General features: G+C 40.2%; 1 protein-coding gene across 1 annotated transcript in view; it reads right to left on the bottom strand.

Moving 5' to 3' along the window:
* Positions 1 to 20,147, bottom strand: part of LOC309499923 (uncharacterized protein) — a 389,370-nt gene that overhangs the window by 217,499 nt on the left and 151,724 nt on the right. Inside the window, exons 11-13 of the mRNA XM_082171466.1 lie at positions 19,232 to 19,393; positions 18,902 to 19,075; positions 12,891 to 13,064 (exon numbers count right to left, since the gene is read on the bottom strand). Of these exons, the coding sequence (XP_082027592.1) occupies positions 12,891 to 13,064; positions 18,902 to 19,075; positions 19,232 to 19,393 (510 nt within the window). The remainder of the gene's footprint in view (positions 1 to 12,890; positions 13,065 to 18,901; positions 19,076 to 19,231; positions 19,394 to 20,147) is intronic.

The following is a 20,147-nucleotide window of genomic DNA, read 5'->3' on the forward strand; positions in this document are numbered from 1 at the left end:
ATCATACAAGTGCATCTAGTCATAATTAAAGTGCTCCACACGGCTCTCTGGGGGTTAATAAAGGCCTTCTGAAGTGAAGCGATGCGTTCGTGTAAGAAAAATATCCATATTTAAAACTTTATCGACTAAAATAACTAGCTTCCGGCAGACGGCCGTATGCATCGATTTATGGCGAAAGAGTAACACTTGACCTGACGCACGACGTAATGACGAACGCGGAAGGGCAGAGGATAGAGCAAAACAAAACACCAGTCACGAATTACAAGCCTAAAACAACAATTGTTAAAGAGAAATGTGGGAGGAGCTTGAGTTTGTTGCCCAGCCCTGTTTGTTTGAACCTTCAAAGCTTACGCTACTCCTACATCTACATCATACATCGTCAAGTGTTACTCTTGTTCCGTAAGTCAACTTGCGTACGGCCATCTGCCGGAAGCTAGTTATTTTAGTCAATAAAGTTTTAAATATGGATATTTTTCTTACACGAACGCATCGCTTCACTTCGGAAGGCCTTATTAATCCCCGCAGAGCCTGTGGAGCACTTTTATGATGGATAGATGCACTTTTATGATGGATAGATGCACTTTTATGGACTTCAAAAAATAAACAGCCATTCACTGCCATTATAAAGCTTGGAAGAGCCAGGACATTTTTTAATATAACTCTGATTGTATTCGTCTGAAAGAAGAAAGTCATTGACTTGAGGGTGAGTAAATCATGGGGTAATTTTAATTTTTGGGTGAACTATCCCTAGGACCATAGGCATAAAATACAAATAGGACTACCAAATTGCCTATCACAGTTTTTGGCAAATCACGTGATGTGACACATCTTATTGACCCTGTTCACATTTCTGGGTTTCTCAGAAGTGGAAGGCGTCATAGTTGGTTAAACTTCTATAGCGGTGAATGAGAGACTACATTACGACCAATCACAGAGCTTGCGGTCCGCGTCGCCGCGACGCGTAGTTACATTTTTGAGGAGGTGCGCGTCAGGGTACGGCGAAGGGTACGACGTATGGTACACGTCAATGCGTATGCTACGCCGTACCTTCTACGCGCACCCGACGCAGAAGTATAAATTGGCCTTAAGGCACTTGCAACTTCTCAAATCTGTCACTGCAATTTCAAATCATCGTGCCTTGACTTTTGCAACTATTTTCACGATAAATTAGATGCAAAACTAACTTGTGCCCTTAAACTCAGTGGCGGCAAGAGAGAAAGGCGTGGCAGGACTAGGGCGCAAAGGAGTCGTTTTATTGGTTGACGCCTAGACAATGAAATGGGACTTCTTTTGTATGCGATGATGTCACGAAACCCACGGCCTCTGGGACATTCTGCAACACTAGCGTGGCGTAATGAATTATACAGTGATATTAAAAGAAAAAAATGATATTACCAAACTCAGTAAACACCATACTAATAAAGCATACTATGTACAGAAAAGCAGATGAGCCCAGAATATGAACACAACATGTTTAATTACATGTTAACCGTTTTCCTCCCATAGAAAACCAGTAGAAAATGCTTAATGTGGCTTAATGCATTAAGATAGTGGTTATTAAAAGACCAAACTCAGTAATAAAGCGTACAGAAAAGTAAATGAGCACAGAATATAAACGCAACGCGTTTAATTATACATTAAGTGTTTTCCTCCCATAGAAAACAAAGAAAACGCTTAAGGCTTAATGGACCAACAGTTATAAATAAAAACACAAAATTTGTTATACATTATTAATAAAACACAGGCAGCAGGTTTGGTGATTTGCAAAAACTAAATCTGTACTCACAGATTGTCATAAACACAGAGGGAGAACTATTTCAATAAACTATCTCTCACAACCTTAATTAAGTGATACCCTGAACACACATTTGCTTTCTTTTGTCGTATTCTGGGCTCATCTGCTTTTCTATACACTAGTATGGTGTTTGTGTCTGTCATTGTATTTTTATGAATGGCATTTTACACATTTGTGACTTGCCTGCAACTTCAAATTCAGAATACAGGTTTGTGACTATTGTCAGCGAGTGCAAATCTCAACATTCAACTGCAGATTTTTATATCACAGGTTTTCACATAGGAGCTGTGAGTGTAAATTTTAGCGTAAAAGTATGAATGTTTTTTGCTGTCTTTCATTGCTGAATTCTACAAGTTCTCAAATTCACATCTACATGCTCTCGAGTTTTGCTACTCTTTTACCTTCATACAGTTCACTCTCAGCCAATAAGATTCCATGTAGCATTTTCATTGGTCAGTCGGAAGTCTATTCTGATTGGTTGACAACTTTTGACAACGTTTAATTCAGAAGCGAAGAGAATTTATTTCTAGTGCAAGAACACAGGGAGATTTGTGAGTGCACAGGACACAGTTTGAGCGCTCAAACACAATATCTGAGCGAGAGGTAAGAGAGCTCTGTATGTTGGAGAGCGCGCGTCCAGTTTGAGCGAGAGCAACGGAAATCCGTGTGTGAGCAGAGAGATTCGTGCTCGCGTATTACATGGAAGTGCTCTCGCGCTACAACAATGCGCTTTCGACATTTGGAATTAAAATAACGCCATATGTGTGTGTGTGTGTGTGTGACTGTGTGTGTATTTGAGTGTGTGTGTGTGAGTGTGTGTGTGTTAGAAAATTTAACTGTTGAGATTTTAATTCATTAACATTCCATTAATGTAAGTCTATGGGATTTTTAGCCTGTTTTTTCGTCCACTGTGCGAATATCAAAGGCAAGAGGACAATAATGATGCTTAGCTTCACAAGCACCACTAGTAACAATAAGTTTAATAGCTTTTCAGTATGCTGGCTTTCTCAAGCCAATATGACGACAAAACACCAAACACTAAAACTGTGTGTTTGTGGACTTACATTTGTGTAGTCCTGCTGAAGTCATGAACTCTCCTCCGTGATCCACACTGGAAAACACACACACACACACACACACACACACACACACACACACACACAGTTTGTTTCATTATATTAGTGAGGACATTGCGTATGTGCACATTATATTAGTGAGGACCATTTATTTTATATCAGGTTAATGCTTCTTCCTATGGCCTAGGCCAACTCAAGCCCCACTCCTAAACCAACCAAACATAGAAACAAAACACAAGAAAAATGTTTTGGCAGATTTTATTTATTTTATGTTTTTTTTTTTTCAACTAGTGAGGACCAGTAAAATGTCCTCACTGGTCAGTCTTCACAATATTTCACTATATACAGTAAGTGAGGACATTTGGCCCTCACATGTATAGGCCATTCTAAACAGGTGGGTTTTGAGTTTTGACCTAAAAAGAGTATCATCTGCAATTGTACGAATATCAGGGGGTAACTTGTTCCAGAGTCTCGGGGCAACAACTGCAAACGCCTGATCACCCTTTTGCTTATACTTCGACCTTGGGACTTTTAAAACCAGTTGGTTTGAAGACCGTAACGACCAGCTGTGCTCACGCAAGGTTAAAATCTCAGTTAAGTACTCTGGGGCCAGGCCATTTAGGGCCTTAAAAACAAACAACAAAATCTTAAAATCTATTCTAAACTGCACTGGAAGCCAATGTAAAGTGTAGAGGACGGGAGTGAAAAGGCTTTACTTTAGCTAGAAGACGAAGCTGGAAAAAACTCATTTCGACAACATTGCTGATTTGCTTGTCAAATTTCATGTTTCAATCAAAAGTAACCCCCAAATTTCCGGGTAATCGTAACCGTTTGGGTTACCGAAGATGATACACTCAGTTTTTGCTTTGTTTAAATTAAGAACATTTTGTGACAACCACAACTTAATATCATTAATACAACTAAGTAGGGAGTCTAGTGCGACACTATCATTCGGTTTTAAAGGCAAATAAATCTGCAAATCATCAGCATAACAGTGAAAGGACAGGTTGTGTTTTCCTATAATACTTCCTAACGGTAACATATATAAAGAAAACAAGATTGGGCCAAGAATTGAACCCTGGGATAACCCACAAGAAAGAGGAACAGCTGACGAGGAGCATTCACCAATCATAAGCTCTAGATGGCTCTAATTTCCTCAATGACATAGCTCCTCTCGAACCACCTTTTCTGATAGAAGAAAAAGAGGTCAGATTTCTGTTGAGGAAACAAAATTGTAGGAAGGCATCAGGCTCAGACCAGGTCTCTGCTGCCACTTTTAAATGGTGTGCCAATGAGCTGTCGTATGTCTTCACTGATATTTTTTATTGGTCCCTTAGATTATGTTCCAGCATGTTTTAAATCAGCTGTAATCATACCTGTGCCCAAGAAGTCGAATGTGAGTTGTTTGAATGACTACAGACCAGCGGCCCTAACCTCTGTTATCATGAAAGTTTTTGAGCGATTGGTGGCTAATCATCTCCCAGCTACGTCACTTGATCCTCATCAATTTGCATATAGGGAGAACAGGTCTATTGAAGATGCAGTTTCTCTTTGCACCCATAACATTCTTCAACATTTGGAGGGGACAGCTACATATGCACGGGTTTTGTTTATTGATTTTAGTTCTGCTTTTAATAATATTATACCAAAGAGATTGTGTGACAAACTCCTGGGGTTGGGGGTTAAGGAGTCCATATGTAAGTGGACCCTTGACTTTTTAACTGATAGATCTCAAGTGGTTAGGATTAATAACCTTTTGTCAAAATCAATGTCCACCAGCATTGGCGGCCCCCAGGGGTGTGTTCTGTCTCCCCTTTTATACTCATTTTATACAAATGACTGTTTTTCTCACAATGACTCAGTCAAGATTTTTCAATTTGCAGACGATACCACTGTGGTAGGCCTCATCACTAACGATGATGAATCGGCCTACAGAACAGAAGTGTCCTTGCTGGCTGAGTGGTGCACAATTAATAACTTGTTCCTTAACATCTCCAAAACAAAGGAGATGGTTGTTGATTTTAGGAGCAAAAATATTAAGTCGCTCCAGCCCCTGGCCATCAAGGACAAAACAGTAGAGTGGGTGGAAAGTTTCAGGTTCCTTGGGACCATCATATCCTCCAGTCTCAAATGGAACCTCAATGTCAGCCAGATTGTTAAAAAAGCTCATCAGCGACTTTTCTTTTTGAGACAACTTAGGAAATTTAAAGTGTCAAAAGCTGGAATGCTCCACTTCTACAGGGCTGTGACAGAGAGCATTCTCACCTTTTCCATCACTGTATGGTGGGGTAGCTGCTCGGCAGATAATAAGTCTGCACTGACCAGGGTAGTTAGCACTGCGTGAAGAATAATTGGGTTGGACCTCCCTAAGATCTGTGACATTTATAACACCCGTCTACTCAAAACTGGTCTGAAAATACTCAAAGATTCATCGCACCCTGCTAATTTCCTTTTCATCCCTCTACCATCAGGCAGAAGGTTAGGAAGCATAAGATCCAGAACCATCCATTTTTCTAATAGCACTTATCCGCAGGCTGTGAGGGCTCTCAACTCACAACAACAATCTCTATCTACTTTACTTGTACAGACACAGCTATGCCCTTCTTCTCAGGGTCACTAAATGCATTAGCACTTGTCTGATCAGTTCTATTATTATTTATGAGCAGTAATCTGAGTATCTGTTCTCTGTTTAGATTTCATGTTTTTATTGTATGTTATGTTGCATTGTCTTGTGTGAGCCAATTCACCAAAATGAATTCCGGGCAATGTGGGTCGTTCTGGCAAAATAAAGACTTGAACTTGAACTTGAACTTAACAGAGAAGCTCCTATTTGCTAAATAGGAGCTAAACCATTGAAGTGCCAAACCTCGAATGCCTACACAATGCTCAAGGCGAGAGAGGAGGACTGCATGGTCCACCGTATCAAACGCCGCTGTGAGGTCCAAAAGCACTAAAACAGCAGGATTCCCGGCATCCACAGACAAGGCAATATCATTATGTACTCTGAGCAGTGCAGACTCTATACTGTGACGTGATCTAAAACCAGATTGAAATTTTTCAAGCACAGAATTTTTCTGCATAAAGGCTTGTAACTGTATAAAAATAACTTTTTCCAAAACCTTTGACAGAAAAGGCAGATGAGAAACTGGTCTAAAATTAGATAACACTGAAGGGTCAATATTTGGCTTCTTAAGTAGGGGCCTGATCATAGCATGTTTAAATGCAGCTGGGACACAACCTAGACTAAGACAAGAATTAATTAAAGTGAGTAAACTCGACCCAATGGCGCTATTAAAAACTTCCTTCACTATCCTTCCTTCACTTCCTTCACTAAACTAGATTAAAGTCGCATCTCTTCGGCCAGGCATTCATATAATCCCACAGTTCAAACTACAATCCGGCCTCTAGCTCATAAATGCCAGAGGAGAACTGACCCCCGACTGAGCCTGGGTTCTCCCAAGGTTTTTTTTTTTTCTCCATTAGGTCACCTGATGGAGTTTTAGGACACCATTAGGTCACTTGATGGAGTTTTTCGGTTCCTTGCCACTGTTGCCTTTGGTTTGCTCAGTTGGGGATATTTTGGGGATATTTAATTTAATTTTTATCAATCAATAAATTCCTCTTGAAACAAACTTTGTTGTATTATTTTAATTTAATACTGTGAAGCTGCTTTGATACAATCTGTATTGTGAAAAGCGCTATACAAATAAACTTGACTTGACTTGACTATCCTGGCTGGTACAATGTCTAATGGACAGTAGGTGGGTTTCATGTGTTGCACTACCTCAGAAAGCAGCGTAAGCGAAAAAATCCTCAAAAACAGCAGAAAGCACAGGAGCAGCAGGTACAAACACGTTAAAATTAATGTTAATGGTATTAAAGTTAATGGTATTAAATAAAACCCTAGGTTCATGGCAACTGCTAGTTATGACCGAAGAAAGATAGTGCATCTTCGCCACCTTCACAGACTTCTGGTATGCGGCTAGGCTGTCCCTTAATAAACCCAGTGATGTAAATAATTTGTCCTTTTTCCACCTTCGTTCGGCTTGTCTAAAGTTAGTGTTGGGCGATATGCTCCATTTTCATATCGTCCTATTGTTAGCCTGTTAGATCGGCGATACACGATATTATCGTGAGGGGGGCGGGGCTTACTTATTTGATTATTAACTTGCTTATTTACTCATCAATTTGCTTGTTTTATTAGCCTACTTCATTTTATACAGTATATGAGAATCTTTTTCTATTTTGCTAGCAAAGGTGGAGTGTTTATTAATAGGCTAAATCAGGTTATTTCCCGGTATAGTGAGGTAAAAAAAAAGATCCTAATCATTCTTGTATCTGACTCTGAGTATTTCAGCATGTCAGCGGGAAATTTACGGACACACATTATCCTCTCATGCCGTTACAGAATCAGATGCAGCATTTTGACTGTACATCTGCACGAGATGGGAACACGTTTTAATAATTTCTTGGGTCAAGAAAGAGTCGGAGTCTGCGATATATGTCCTCCTACCAGTGCTCTCTCTGTCTGTATGCACTTCACATATGCGCACCGCACTTCAATAAGCCCAAATAATGCGGGTTAATGTGTTTTAAATGCCGGGAGAAATCAGAGGCAAATATCTAAAAGTCGATCGGTTATACTTAAACTTATGACTTGACTCTGATAAAGGAAAACGGGCGTTTACATGACCACATGCATTGTTAGATTATTCAGCATAATCAAGTTAATAACGTGCATGTAAACGCGCTCATTCCCTGAAAGTGAAAGCAGAAACGGACTGAGGTTTCGCTGAATTAACGGCGCGCTCTCTCAGAGACGACGGTGGATATAACGGTATAGCAACTGTCTTAATTTACTGGCTTAATATTTCTCTTGTGGACTTACATTATTGACAGTGAAAAAATTAGAAGAATATTTCTTGTTAAACAAGTGTTTGAAGTTGCTTTTGATTTTCACAGATGGCAGAGTTGTGCTACGTTCGTGAACTAAAGACTTTTATTAGGCCTAGGCCTTGATATAATTTTATTGATATTATTATTATCATTAATATTTTGTAACTGTATTGTTTTTAGTGTTATTAGTGTCATTAAATGTTTTGTTAATGTGCCATGAACAAAATACTGACGAACAACGATGCCGTCTTCATCTTGGCTCTGTATAAGAATGATGCGTCTGTTAAAACAAGCACTCTTGACTATTTGTGAATGGATCACCTTGCAATTAAATTTTGTTGTGGGATGTAGTTTTTTTGTCTGTTTTAAAAACATTTTCTTTGAGGAGTCCTCATGCAGTGTCAGTGTCAGTGTCATCTACAGTGTCAGTGATGTCTCAAGTGTGGTTATGTGGTGATGTTGTTATGAATTTAGGCAAGGCAAATTAATTGTAGTTCCTAATTAATTTAATAACAATACTAGCTTCATAATAATAATAATGATTTAATACATTAATAGGAAAACGAGCCAATTATCGTATTGATAATATGATAAATCGCCAGCAGCGATATCTCTGACTATCGTCGATACACGATACTATCGTCTATCGGCACAACCCTATCTACAGTGTTGCCTGAGGGCCCTTGTGGTGTCATTTAGCCAGGGATCCAATCCATTTGTTAATCCATGTGTTAAATCCATTTAATGTATTGGTGTTTCCAGTCAGACCGCAGGCAGTTCCACAAGCACATGCACACATATACAGACAGTCCCGCACACACAGAGAAGATCATGTGTGATCACTGAAACATTGAGTAGCTCACAAACTCTTTGTTAACACTACCCTGCAACCTGTATTGACATAAGAAATGAAAGTGCATGTGTTTTTTTTTTATGTTGCATTTTTCTTTTTCTTGAATTCTTACAACTTTTGTGCATTTTCTGGACGAGTCAATGTGAACTGCAGTGCTAATAATTTTTCACGAACGGTTAAGTTCAAGATTTTAATTTAATAATACACTGAAAGATTTTTACCAAACCCCATCGTATACCCCCAGAACACTTGGAATATACGACACGTGAAGCATAGGACCATTCTCTAATACTTTTCTGAAAAGCTTGATGCTGGTTGCTATTCAATGCCATTCTGTGGATGAACGCAAGCAGGACATTTTATAAAATTCTCCTTTTGTGGTCCGAAAAAGAAAGAATGGCTAACAGCAGTAGAACAAAACCAGGGTGAGTAAATGATGACTTCACTTCATTTTAGGGTGAACCAACTCTTTAAACAATGTTGGGATTTCTGTGCAGTCATTTTGTGAGAACCAAAGAAATGTCATAATAATAATAATAATAAGAAGAAGAAGAAGAAGAAGAATTCCATACATTTATATAGCGCTTTTCTGGGTACTCAAAGCGCTTTACATAGAAATGGGGGAATCTCCTCAAACACCACCCATGTGCAGCCTCCACCTGGATGATGAATAGGCAGCCATATTGCGCCAGAACGCCCACCAAACACCAGCTTATTGGTGGAGAGGAGACAGAGTGATGAAGCCAATCAGTATATATGGGGATTATTAGGAGGCCATGGTGGACAGGGGCCAATGGGAAACATACACAGGAAGCCGGGGTTAAACCCCTACTCTTTTTTTCCGAAGGACATCCTGGGATTTTTTAATGACCACAGAGAGTCAGGACCTCGGTTTAACGTCTCATCCGAAGGACAGTGCTCTTTGACAGTATAGTGTCCCCATCACTATACTGGGGCGTTAGGACCCCCAGGTTGAGCACCCCCTGCTGGTCTCAATAACACCTCTTCCAGCAGCAACCTGGTTTTCCCAGGAGGTCTCCCATCCAGGTACTGACCAGGCTCAACCCTGCTTAGCTGCAGTGGGCAACCAGTCTTAGGCTACAGGGTGATATGGCTGCTGAACTAAACATGCAAACACAAAAACAATGAAACACAACCTTGCTCATGTTCACAGCAGAAATGATGATTGTTACTGCTCAACATACTTGAGTTTGTCCAGATGCTTGAGTGTATCAGAGAGCAGCTTCAGTCCTAAATCTCCTGGGTGATTGTAACTCAGATCCAGCTCTCTCAGATGTGAAGGGTTTGAACTCAGAGCTGATGCCAGAGCAGCACAACCTTCCTCTGTCACCAAACAGCCTGATAATCTACAACAACAGCAAGTGTTAATGTAATGAAAAGATATACAATATAATAACCAACAGGGCTCCTCAACTGGCAACTTGTGGGCCAAATCTGTGACAAACATTTTTGTAAGGCTTTCTAAATGATTTAAATAAATTAGATATGCACTGAAATGAACATTTTTGGCTGAAGCCGATTATTATAAAACACTTGGCCGAATACGGAACGCGTTTTTTCAAATTCTTTCGACCAATTTTTTTCCACCATTCCATAAATTAGTCAAAATGTGTTTTTTTTTTTACTATTTTGTCTTGATTTTCAAAGAAAAAATCAATTAAAAAATTACACATTTTTTTTTTTTTACACTGAACATTTTTTTTAACATTTAAGCAAACATTATACCAACAAAGCACAATATAACTTAAAATGAATATATATATATATATATATATATATATATATATATATATATATATATATATATATATATATATATAAAATGGCCATCTTTGAGCCCCCCTTCTTGAATAGTCTATATTATGCCTATAACTGACTGTTGAAAAAATGTAGTTGGGGTGAGAATCTTTAGGCAGTAACCATTTCTAGGTGTAACGCGGAGTGTTTCAGAAACAAGAAAGAGGTTCCAAATGCAGTATAGTAGTTTATTAAAAAAATAATACAAAAACATCCAAGCAACAGGGGACAGGCAAAAACCAGAGTAAATCCAAACAAGGGGTAAAACAGACCTGTAAACAACTCACACACTACGTCATCCACTAAGGACAACACCAGACAAAGAACATGAGAAACACTGAGGTATATATACACAGAAGAGGAGATTGCAAACAAGGCGCACCTGGGAACAATCAGGAGCTAGACAACAAGAAAAACTACAAAGGACTACAAAACAAGGCACAGAACAGGAAATAACATAAAAGTCCACACAAGACAAGGGGGAACTCAAGACAAAAATCATGACACTAGGAGTCACGATCTGATTTCAAAATGATTCTTGATCTACTTTTTTCTTATTAATTAGTTTATCAACTTGAAAATCTTAAAATCTTTTTGTTTTTTTATTACATACGTAATTATAAATACTTTAAAAAATACCAATTAAAAAATGAAAACCATAGTAATAATAATAAATATAGCTGCAAGCAGCAATTATCGCGGGTCAAGGGCAAGAAGATGATAAGGCATGCAACAATGAGCAATTTAAGACATTTAAAGTGATTTTAGGCAAAATGGCGGAAAAATTACATATACAGTAATTAAAAATATGTTTTAACAATTTATCACTTTTGACCATTAGGCGGCGCAATTACAAAATGTATGTGTTGTGGTCAGAGTGATGCGACAATGACATAAAAAAATTGGTGTCAATATGTCAAGGCATTGCAGAGATAAAGCCTGAATAGTCATTTTGGCATCACACCTCAACTTTGCTGCTGCGGTATATGAAAACGGTTTCGTCTATCAACACAAAATGCATAACTTTTAGTCGGCATGGTCTGGAGATGATTCAATTTTGGTGAAAATTGGACAAATGATCTAGGAGGAGTTTGAAAAAGTAGGTATTGAATGAAAACCAAGATGAGTTTTGAGTACTTTAAGGGTGTGGTGCTGAAGACACATAACAAGATTCATAATGGTACACCAATGCATTCGTAAAGTGTAGCATTTAATATAATATTACTACATTGTAATTAATGGCAATTTCCTGTTTTGTTCTATTATAGTGCCATCAAGCGGCACAATCCCTCAGTTTTTTTATATGTCCTCAAAGTGAGCCCATACATATGTGTGTCAAATTTGGTGAAAATATCTCATTTTGTTTTGGAGTTATAGACATTTATACGCATAAACACAAAAAAATTTACCCACACCTGACTTTGATTGGATTTTTTGCCACTTATTATCAACATTTTGACATTTGGGTATTAGCATATAGCCAGCGACCTATGTTTTTGAATTTCCTACGGTGGTTTCGTCTCGATCGGTCTAACAGTTTCAAAGATATTGGCAATAGTTTTTTTAAGTGCTAATTTACAACATTGCGCTAACCATAAGGCAAAACCTAGCATGTTTGGTATCGTTGGACTCGGAAAGGATTCAGGAATCTAAGGATATGGCTCCTGTGAAAATATGTCAACCACACCCAATGTTATAAGCATGTAAATATCTTTTTTTTTTACATGAAAATCGGAGCAACCGTCTAGGACGAGTTTGAAAAAGTAGTTATTGGGGAAAATTAAACATTTTCCTGACAGAAAATTACATCATAGACTGCAATCGAATCGTCGAGCCAAGGAATCAAAGGAAAAAAATATTTTGTTTCTAACTCTTACAGTTCAAAAGTTATTAGCATAAATATGAGTGCAACTTTGGACAGTTGGTGGCGCTAGAGGGATTAAGTTGGAAACCAAATTTGCTTTGGTGACAGATCAGACTGAACTCTATGAGTGTGTCAATTTCATAACTTTTTACCATATGGTTCCATGGGCTGCCATAGGCTCAAGAGCAGAAGAAGAAGAAGAAAAAGAAGAAAATGAAAGAAGAAGAAGAAGAAGAACGCCAACAAATACAATAGGTGCCTATGCACCTTCGATGCTTGGCCCCTAATAATAATAATAATAATAATAGGAATGTCAACGGATACAATAGGTGCCTACACACCTTCGGTGCTTGACCCCTAATGATAAGAACGCCAATGAATACAATTGTGATCTGATCAAATAGACTGGATTATCACCCAAGCAGAATAGAGCACTTTTACATTTGACCACATCAAGTACCTTTTTTATCCAGATAACCGATAAAAGTGAAGCTGCCCACTGTACGTAAAAAAACCCCTGCATGTTCTTTGGTTTCCCTGCATCCTTTGCACAAGCTTTTCACTGTGAGTTAAATAACCCTAAAATACCTCAGTACGTTGAGCTGACAGTTTGGATTCTTCAGTCCAACAGAGAGAAGCTTTACTCCTGAATCCTGTAAGTCATTGTCGCTCAGGTCCAGCTCTCTCAGGGGAGAGTTTGCTGATTGTAGAGCCAAGGCCATTGTTTCACAGTGCTGATCAGTGAGATTGCAGATGGCCAATCTAAACAGTGTGATGAGAAACAAACCATTAGATAGACACTGTATAGATACAACATATTAATTGTATAGATTATCCAATGTGATTACAGCTTCATAATATTAAATTCAACATAATCTTAACATGCATTGTCGCATGTTATTGATAAGTGTACAGTATGTATAGAACATGAATGTTAAGGTTTATATCCCACTGTGATGCTCACAGTTTATAAATTCCTTTATAAAGGTAATGATGACATATGTTGCTGATGATGGATCCTTAATGGATATTGTATCATATTATTTTCATCTTTTATTGATTTCTTTCAATAGCTTTTGATCTTAAAAACATTCATGGGACATTGTAACTAATTACAAGTGGAAGAAAACATTGCGTTCAAACAAAGACACAATGTATAATGTGTTCTGTTTATTTGCAGTTTATTTAATCTAAGGCTGTGTCTGGAAGTCAGTTGTAGTTGTGTTTCTGCTCATCTTTTCTCTTTTTCTGTTCTTATTCTCCCATATAGACATTGAGTAGTGTTCATTTAATACTGAGGAGGTTGTTGTGAAGAATGTTGAGTTGTTAAAAATTAAGTTAAAAAAGATTGTTTCAGGAACATTATTACGCATGTAACCATGGTTCCCTGAGAAGGAGAATGAGACACTGCGTCTGAAGACACTCTGGGGAACGGCTCCAGCATGACCGGTATCTGAAGCACGTGATTCAAACCTGACAATGTTATTAGTCAGCGACAGCCCGTGATGTGACTATGTGTGCGACTGTGAGTACAAGAGGGCACCTGTAGTACACGTAAACAACTTCTTTATCTGAAGGAGACGTGACCAGGTATGCCCGAAGCATGGAGGCGAGATGCAGTGTCTCGTTCCCCTTCTCAGGGAACCATGGTTACATGTGTAACCTGAGACGTTCCCTTTCAAATTCTCGCACTGCGTCTGAAGACACTTTGGTGAGTAAGCACCTATTCCACCATGCTGGGGAAATAACTGCCTATGGCTATGACAAGCACAAGAAGACTAAACAGACATAAGCTGACTATTTGAGCAACGTTGCCGAGCGATGTTGCTTGGGAATTTTCCCATTGAGGCAACAAATTTCTATCGGGAAACCTTAGATTGAAATTTGTTGCCCATTCTCAAAGGTAAAGTGCCCAAGCAACATTGCCGGAAACATTGCTCAAAAAGTTGCCCCGTGTATCATCACCTTTAGATACCAGAGACCAATCCCTCACTCAGGTCAAACACGGAAATGTCAGTGACTATTCCCTAAAGCTCCATGCCCCATGCAAAAAAGAACCTGCCGTTAATTTCTCCCTACCAGTGCAAGCGTAAAGTCCCCGCTCTGAGGGCAGAGATCATCGGTCTGGTAATGCCAGCCTCTCTGCCAAGCATTACAGCAGGGACGTGCACAGACATTTTGAGGGGCAGGGGCTCAAGTGAAATAAAGGGCACTTCTCATAATTACTTTTTTTTTTTTTTTTTTTTTACAAAAAAGTATATATATTAACGCAACTCTGACTTCCTTTTAAAAAAATTAATTTAAAACGTTAATTAATTTTATCTTCCTCAAACTCACGCAATTGTTTCATTTTCAAAAGATGTCTACAAAATAATCAGTTCACACAGAAACCATGGTCTCCTTAGTATTCACTAGGTTTATAGAGCAGCAAAGGAAACCATTCCACAATGTGCATGTTTTGAAAACATTTTCTATGCTACTAGTTTCAAGTATATATTTAGAATAACCTAAATAACCACTTGAGTGGAGTGTGTGTTTTGTGTGTGTGTGTGTGAGAGAGATAGAGATACAAGTAATATCAATCAAACTGCAAATGGGTTGTTTTGATTAAGTAATAATAACTAAAAAAATACAGGTAACTTACAAAACCCTTAATTTATTGAAAGTAGGCTATGGTTTTTTATATATTAAGTTTTTTTTATGTTTATTTTTTAAAGCAAAAGCAGATACCAACTCGGTTACTAACATAACCTTGGTTCCCTGAGATAAGGGAACGAGTATTGAGTATTGGAATTCATCCGATTGTAGCGGCTCGAATGGAGGCCCTTTGAGGGCTCTGAGGACCATTGATAGGTCACAGGAGGGTACTGTAGGGGGGTGTGGCGGGTTGAGCGTCCTCGCTCCCCTCTGAAAGCAAACAATCATGTCGCATTTCCCTAACAACTGGCTGGCCACTGGGGCATGGAAGCTGCAATGGCCGCCATGTAGACTTTGAGCATGGATGGGGTACGACCCACATCCAATAGCTCTTGAAGACACGAAAGTACCAGCGGTACTCCACACAATGCAGGGTCTTGGCTGGAGAAGACAAACCACTTAAGGGCATAGAGGCATCTTGTGGACGGGCCTCTAGCCTCACAAATGGTGTTTAGGACTCTCGCTGGGAGATCCGTAGGCTCCCGTCGAGGGGCCACACGTGGAGGACCTGTAGTTTGGGACGAGGGTGGTCCTGTTGTCCGATCAGACTAAGACGTGGTGACCTATCAGGTATGGTAGGAAGGTTTTGAGGGCAGGCAAAACAGCCATTATTTCCAGGCAGTTGATATTATGCAGCCATTACTCCGGACTCAACAAAGAGCCGGAAGTCGGCTTGCCCTGGCACAGAGCTCCCAAACCCGTGTTGGAGGCATCCGTGGTAACCACCATCCTCCTTGAGACCATGCCCAAGCTTACCCTAGATTTGTAAAGGCTGAGGTCTTTCCAAGGGGCCAGGGCTCTGATGCAGCCGTGGTCCACCTTGACGTGAAGGCGACCTGAGCGCCACGCTTGGGTAGGGACCTGGGGTTTCAGCCGGTACTGCAGGGGGCGCAATGCAGCAGACCCAGCGGAAGTACTTTGATGTTGAGGCCATGAGGCCTGGCATCCTTTGAAAGGTTCTGAGAGGTCGCAAGCCGCTGAATGGTCTGAGCACGCTCGGATGTCAGCCAAGCTTTCATTTGGCCTGACTCACTATGGGGCAGAGGAGCTGTTTCCACAGCATTTTTCGCCAGTAAGGTCAGTACTTCGGTGCGGAGGACATGACCCACGTTGCTCTTCACTGAAGTATCAGCTATGCCCGCAAAGCGGGGTGGTTTTTGAATGAATTGAAGCGAGTAACCTTGTGTCACCATGTCCAGAACCCATTTTGACACACCAGGGATGGCTTTCCAAGCCTCTGCCCGGGTGGCTAGGGGTTGAATTAGTTCAGACGCCAGCTCGCCGCACTAGGGCGGGGGTTGGTGTTCATAGAATTAACGTTTGGCCGGGTGGAGGCGCGGCTTACAGCTTTGCATCGGGCCTGGGTCGCTGCTGAGCCGCAGAATGCGAGCGCAGCGAGGCGAGACTTGCGCTTTCGCCATGAGAGTGTTCATCCTTGATGAATGCGGCTTGCGTGGGCACAGCCCAGGGGCTGTAAAACAACCACCGGCTAAAGATGCTCTTTAGAGAGTGATATGCTCAATAGGTGTCCCTGATAGCCACAGGGGAGAGACATCATTTTCATTTCCAGTCAGGAGAGGCAGTGAAATCAGCTGCAGCGGGCTGAGTCAGCTGGCTGGAGCGTGTGCTGATTAAGTCCGCTGGTCGCTGTTCTGCTGATTGCAGGAGACTCTCCTGGCCTAGCTGTTTCGTCGGCGAGAAGGTTTCTTCGAGAAATCAACGAAGTGTGTTCGTCGCTGAAGGAGATTAAATCTGAATCTTATGCTGAAATGAGCTGCTTTTGTTGGCAGATGCCACGTCCGTTCTGGCGGGCTCTGCGCTCGGATCGGCGGGCTGTGTCCTGATTGGCTTGTGCAGTCATGATGCTCCGCCATAGGTTCCTGCAGTTCCCACTGACCAGCCAATAAGCATGTGTGCAGATCACTGCACTGTTATGGCTGTGCAATAGCACTGCGCGATTTTATAAAACGCTTCAGTATTTGGAGAAAAGGAGTTTCCCCATAGCGTCTATCAGGCGCAATACGACTGACCATTCGAAAGGGAACTCCAACAGTTGTTTTTTGGCAAAAGCAGATAACTCCACATTTCATGTTTCAGAGTTAAACAAAACCAAGTAATTGCTATGATATATAATAAAACACTCGTTTAATCTTTGTAACGGTAAAATACTCAGCTGACATGGACACCTGACAAACTTTGTTGTTTTGATTAGACGCAATACAGGGAGCTTTTCCCTCACCACTGTAACGTGCTGCTTTAGCAAGGTTCCGTGAAAAAGTTTCAGCTTTTGTTTTCCTTTTACACCCCAAAGAAGATATCACGGGTTCATCAAGTTCGTCGAAATGAACCATCCTCGATCACTTTCTGTCAGCTTTGACGAAACTCCTGTCAGCTAGCGCATCTTTTTGAAGTGACCTTTAGCCTTGTCACCTGACCTGAATACCGCGGGCTGATTCACTAAAACTGATTTGTCGGGTTGTGTTTACAAACAACAAGGGTGCTTGTTGGTTTCTGGTGTAAAACATGAACTTGCGATGCCTTGACAGTGGACAATACTGGCTTTCGTGACAAAATGTGTTTAGGTTTCAGTCAATCTTGTCAGGCATCTGGCGTTTCAGCTGAGGAGATTAAGGTTACAAAGACACACCAGCAGACTGTATGGTGAGTAAATGAAAATGCACGCTTTGGCAGAAATGTGAAGTTGGACGTATCGTTAGACTTTTGATTTATGCATCGATCCATATCAATGTATTGTTACACCACAAATAGAAAGGGCCTAACACTTGACGTCATTGCCTAGGTGGAACTCAGGTGAGCGGAGGCCTCACCAAAATGACTCTCTATAATGAGAGAAGACCATCCAAATTCAATCTTAAAGGGTTAGCTCACCTAAAAAACAAATTTCTGCCAATAATTACTCACCCTCATGTCGTTCCAAACCCATAAGACCTTTGTTCATATTCGGAACACAAATTAAGATTTTTTTTATTAAAGCTTCCTGACCTACCAATAGACAGCAACGTCATAACCAATTTCAAGGCCCAGAAAGGTAGTAAAGGCAATAGTTAAAATAGTCCATGTGACTACAGTGGTTCAACCTTAATCTTATGAAGCGACGAGGATACTTTTGTGCACAAAAATAAAACAAACATAACTTTTTTCAACAATTTTTTCTCTTCCCTGTCAGTCTCCTACAAAAGTAATTGTTGACCTGTACTACTGGTGCCCTTTTGTACTCATGGTCGCACACGTAGCCACGTCATGGGCTGTCACCAGCCAATGACATTGTCACGTTTGAATCATGTGCTTCAGACACTGGTCACGCTGGAGGCAATCCTCAAAGTGTCTTCAGACGCAGTGCAAGTCCCCATTCGAAAGGGAACTGGACATTTTAATGTTCCCAAAACCAAAATAGATTATTTGGAAAATGTTCTTACAACAAAAATTTGTTAGCTGGGTGCAGCCTCAGCTTTCCGTTCTATGCGTTCTGCTGTTGTAGCCCATTTACCTCAATGTTCGAATTGTTGTGCATTCCGAGATTCTATTTTGCTCACCACAATTCTACAGAGAGGGTATCTGAGTTAATGTTGCCTTTCTGTCAGCACAAACCAAGCCATTCTCCATTGGCCTCTCGCATCAAAAAGGCAGTTGTATTCGCAGAATAACCAGCCCGTCTGGTACCAACAATCATTCCGTGGTCGAAATAACTGAGATCAATTGTTTTGCTCATTCTGATAGTTGATGCCAACATTAACTGAAGCTTTTGACCCATGTTTAATTTTAAGACTGATGCCACACGTTTGGCTGATTAGACAATTTGCATGGAAAGGTAGGTGAAGAAGTGTTTATAATAAATCACAAATTATTATTAACATATTAATGAGTCATTGTGAAACCCAAACCTCAGTGTTTTGAGTTGACAGTTTGAGTTCTTCAGTCCAGCACAGAGCAGCTTCACTCCTAAATCCTGAAGGTCATTGTTCCTTAGGTCCAACTCTCTCAGGGGGGAATTCGATGATTGTAGGGCTGAAGCCACAATTTTATATTGTTTATCAGTGAGATTACAGCCTGCCAATCTGAAAAATACCAGATTCACAATAAAAGATCAAGCTGATTGACCATTCATTCTTGGGTCTTTAAAGCAGGAAGGTGAAGCAATAACACAAAATAAAAAAAACACAAAGATAAACATCAGACATTATGATTCTTAGCATACATTCTGCTCAACATACTTGAGTTTGTCCAAATGGTTGAGTGTATCAGAGAGCAGCTTCAGGCCTGCTTCTCCTGGGTGATTGTAGCTCAGATCCAGCTCTCTCAGGTGTGAAGGGATTAAACTCAGAGCTGATGCAAGCGCAGCACAACCTTCCTCTGTCACCATACAGCCAGATAATCTACAACAACAGCAAGTGTTAATATATAATAACCAAAAGGGCTCATCAACTGGCAACCTGTGGGTCAAATCTGTGACAATAATTTTTGTTTCACTGTATATATTTTTGTTTTTGGCATCATTCTAAGTAAACTCTAGAGCAGAGTTTCCTCAAATCCGGCCCTGGAGGGACAATGTTCTGCAGAATTTGCTCAAACCCTGATCAAACTCAGCTTCCTGTAATTTTCTAGTAACTCTGAAGACTTTCATTAGCTTGTTCGTGTATTTGATTAGGGTTGGAACATTTTTTTGCAGGGCAATAACCCTCCAGGATCAGATTTAAGGAACCCTGCTCTAGAGAAAATCCCAGGAGATCAGCAATACTCTGACCACACACACAGTCTTAGAGCCAATTGGCTGATTTTGAATTGCAAGAGAGTATCTGGATGCCAAAGATATTAAATTATGGTCCGATTTCCCCAGTGGTGGAAGCCTGAATGAGCACGACGAGCACATGCGCGTCAAACAGACGTAAACGCAGTAGAGAAGGAAACAGTTACACTGAAAAAAAAAATCTTAGTGGCTGTAAATGTTATGTAATTAAATCTGTGATAATAAAAATAAAATATTAAGTTTGCATCTTTACATGAATATATCTAGTCCATTTTTTACTTTGGACCATTTTTTACTTACAATAATTTTTGTTTCACTGTATATATTTTTGTTTTTGGCATCATTCTAAGTAAACTCTAGAGCAGAGTTTCCTCAAATCCGGC

The sequence above is a fragment of the Leuciscus leuciscus genome (genome assembly GCF_965113295.1).
Source record: "Leuciscus leuciscus genome assembly, chromosome: 1".
Taxonomy (NCBI): domain Eukaryota; kingdom Metazoa; phylum Chordata; class Actinopteri; order Cypriniformes; family Leuciscidae; genus Leuciscus; species Leuciscus leuciscus.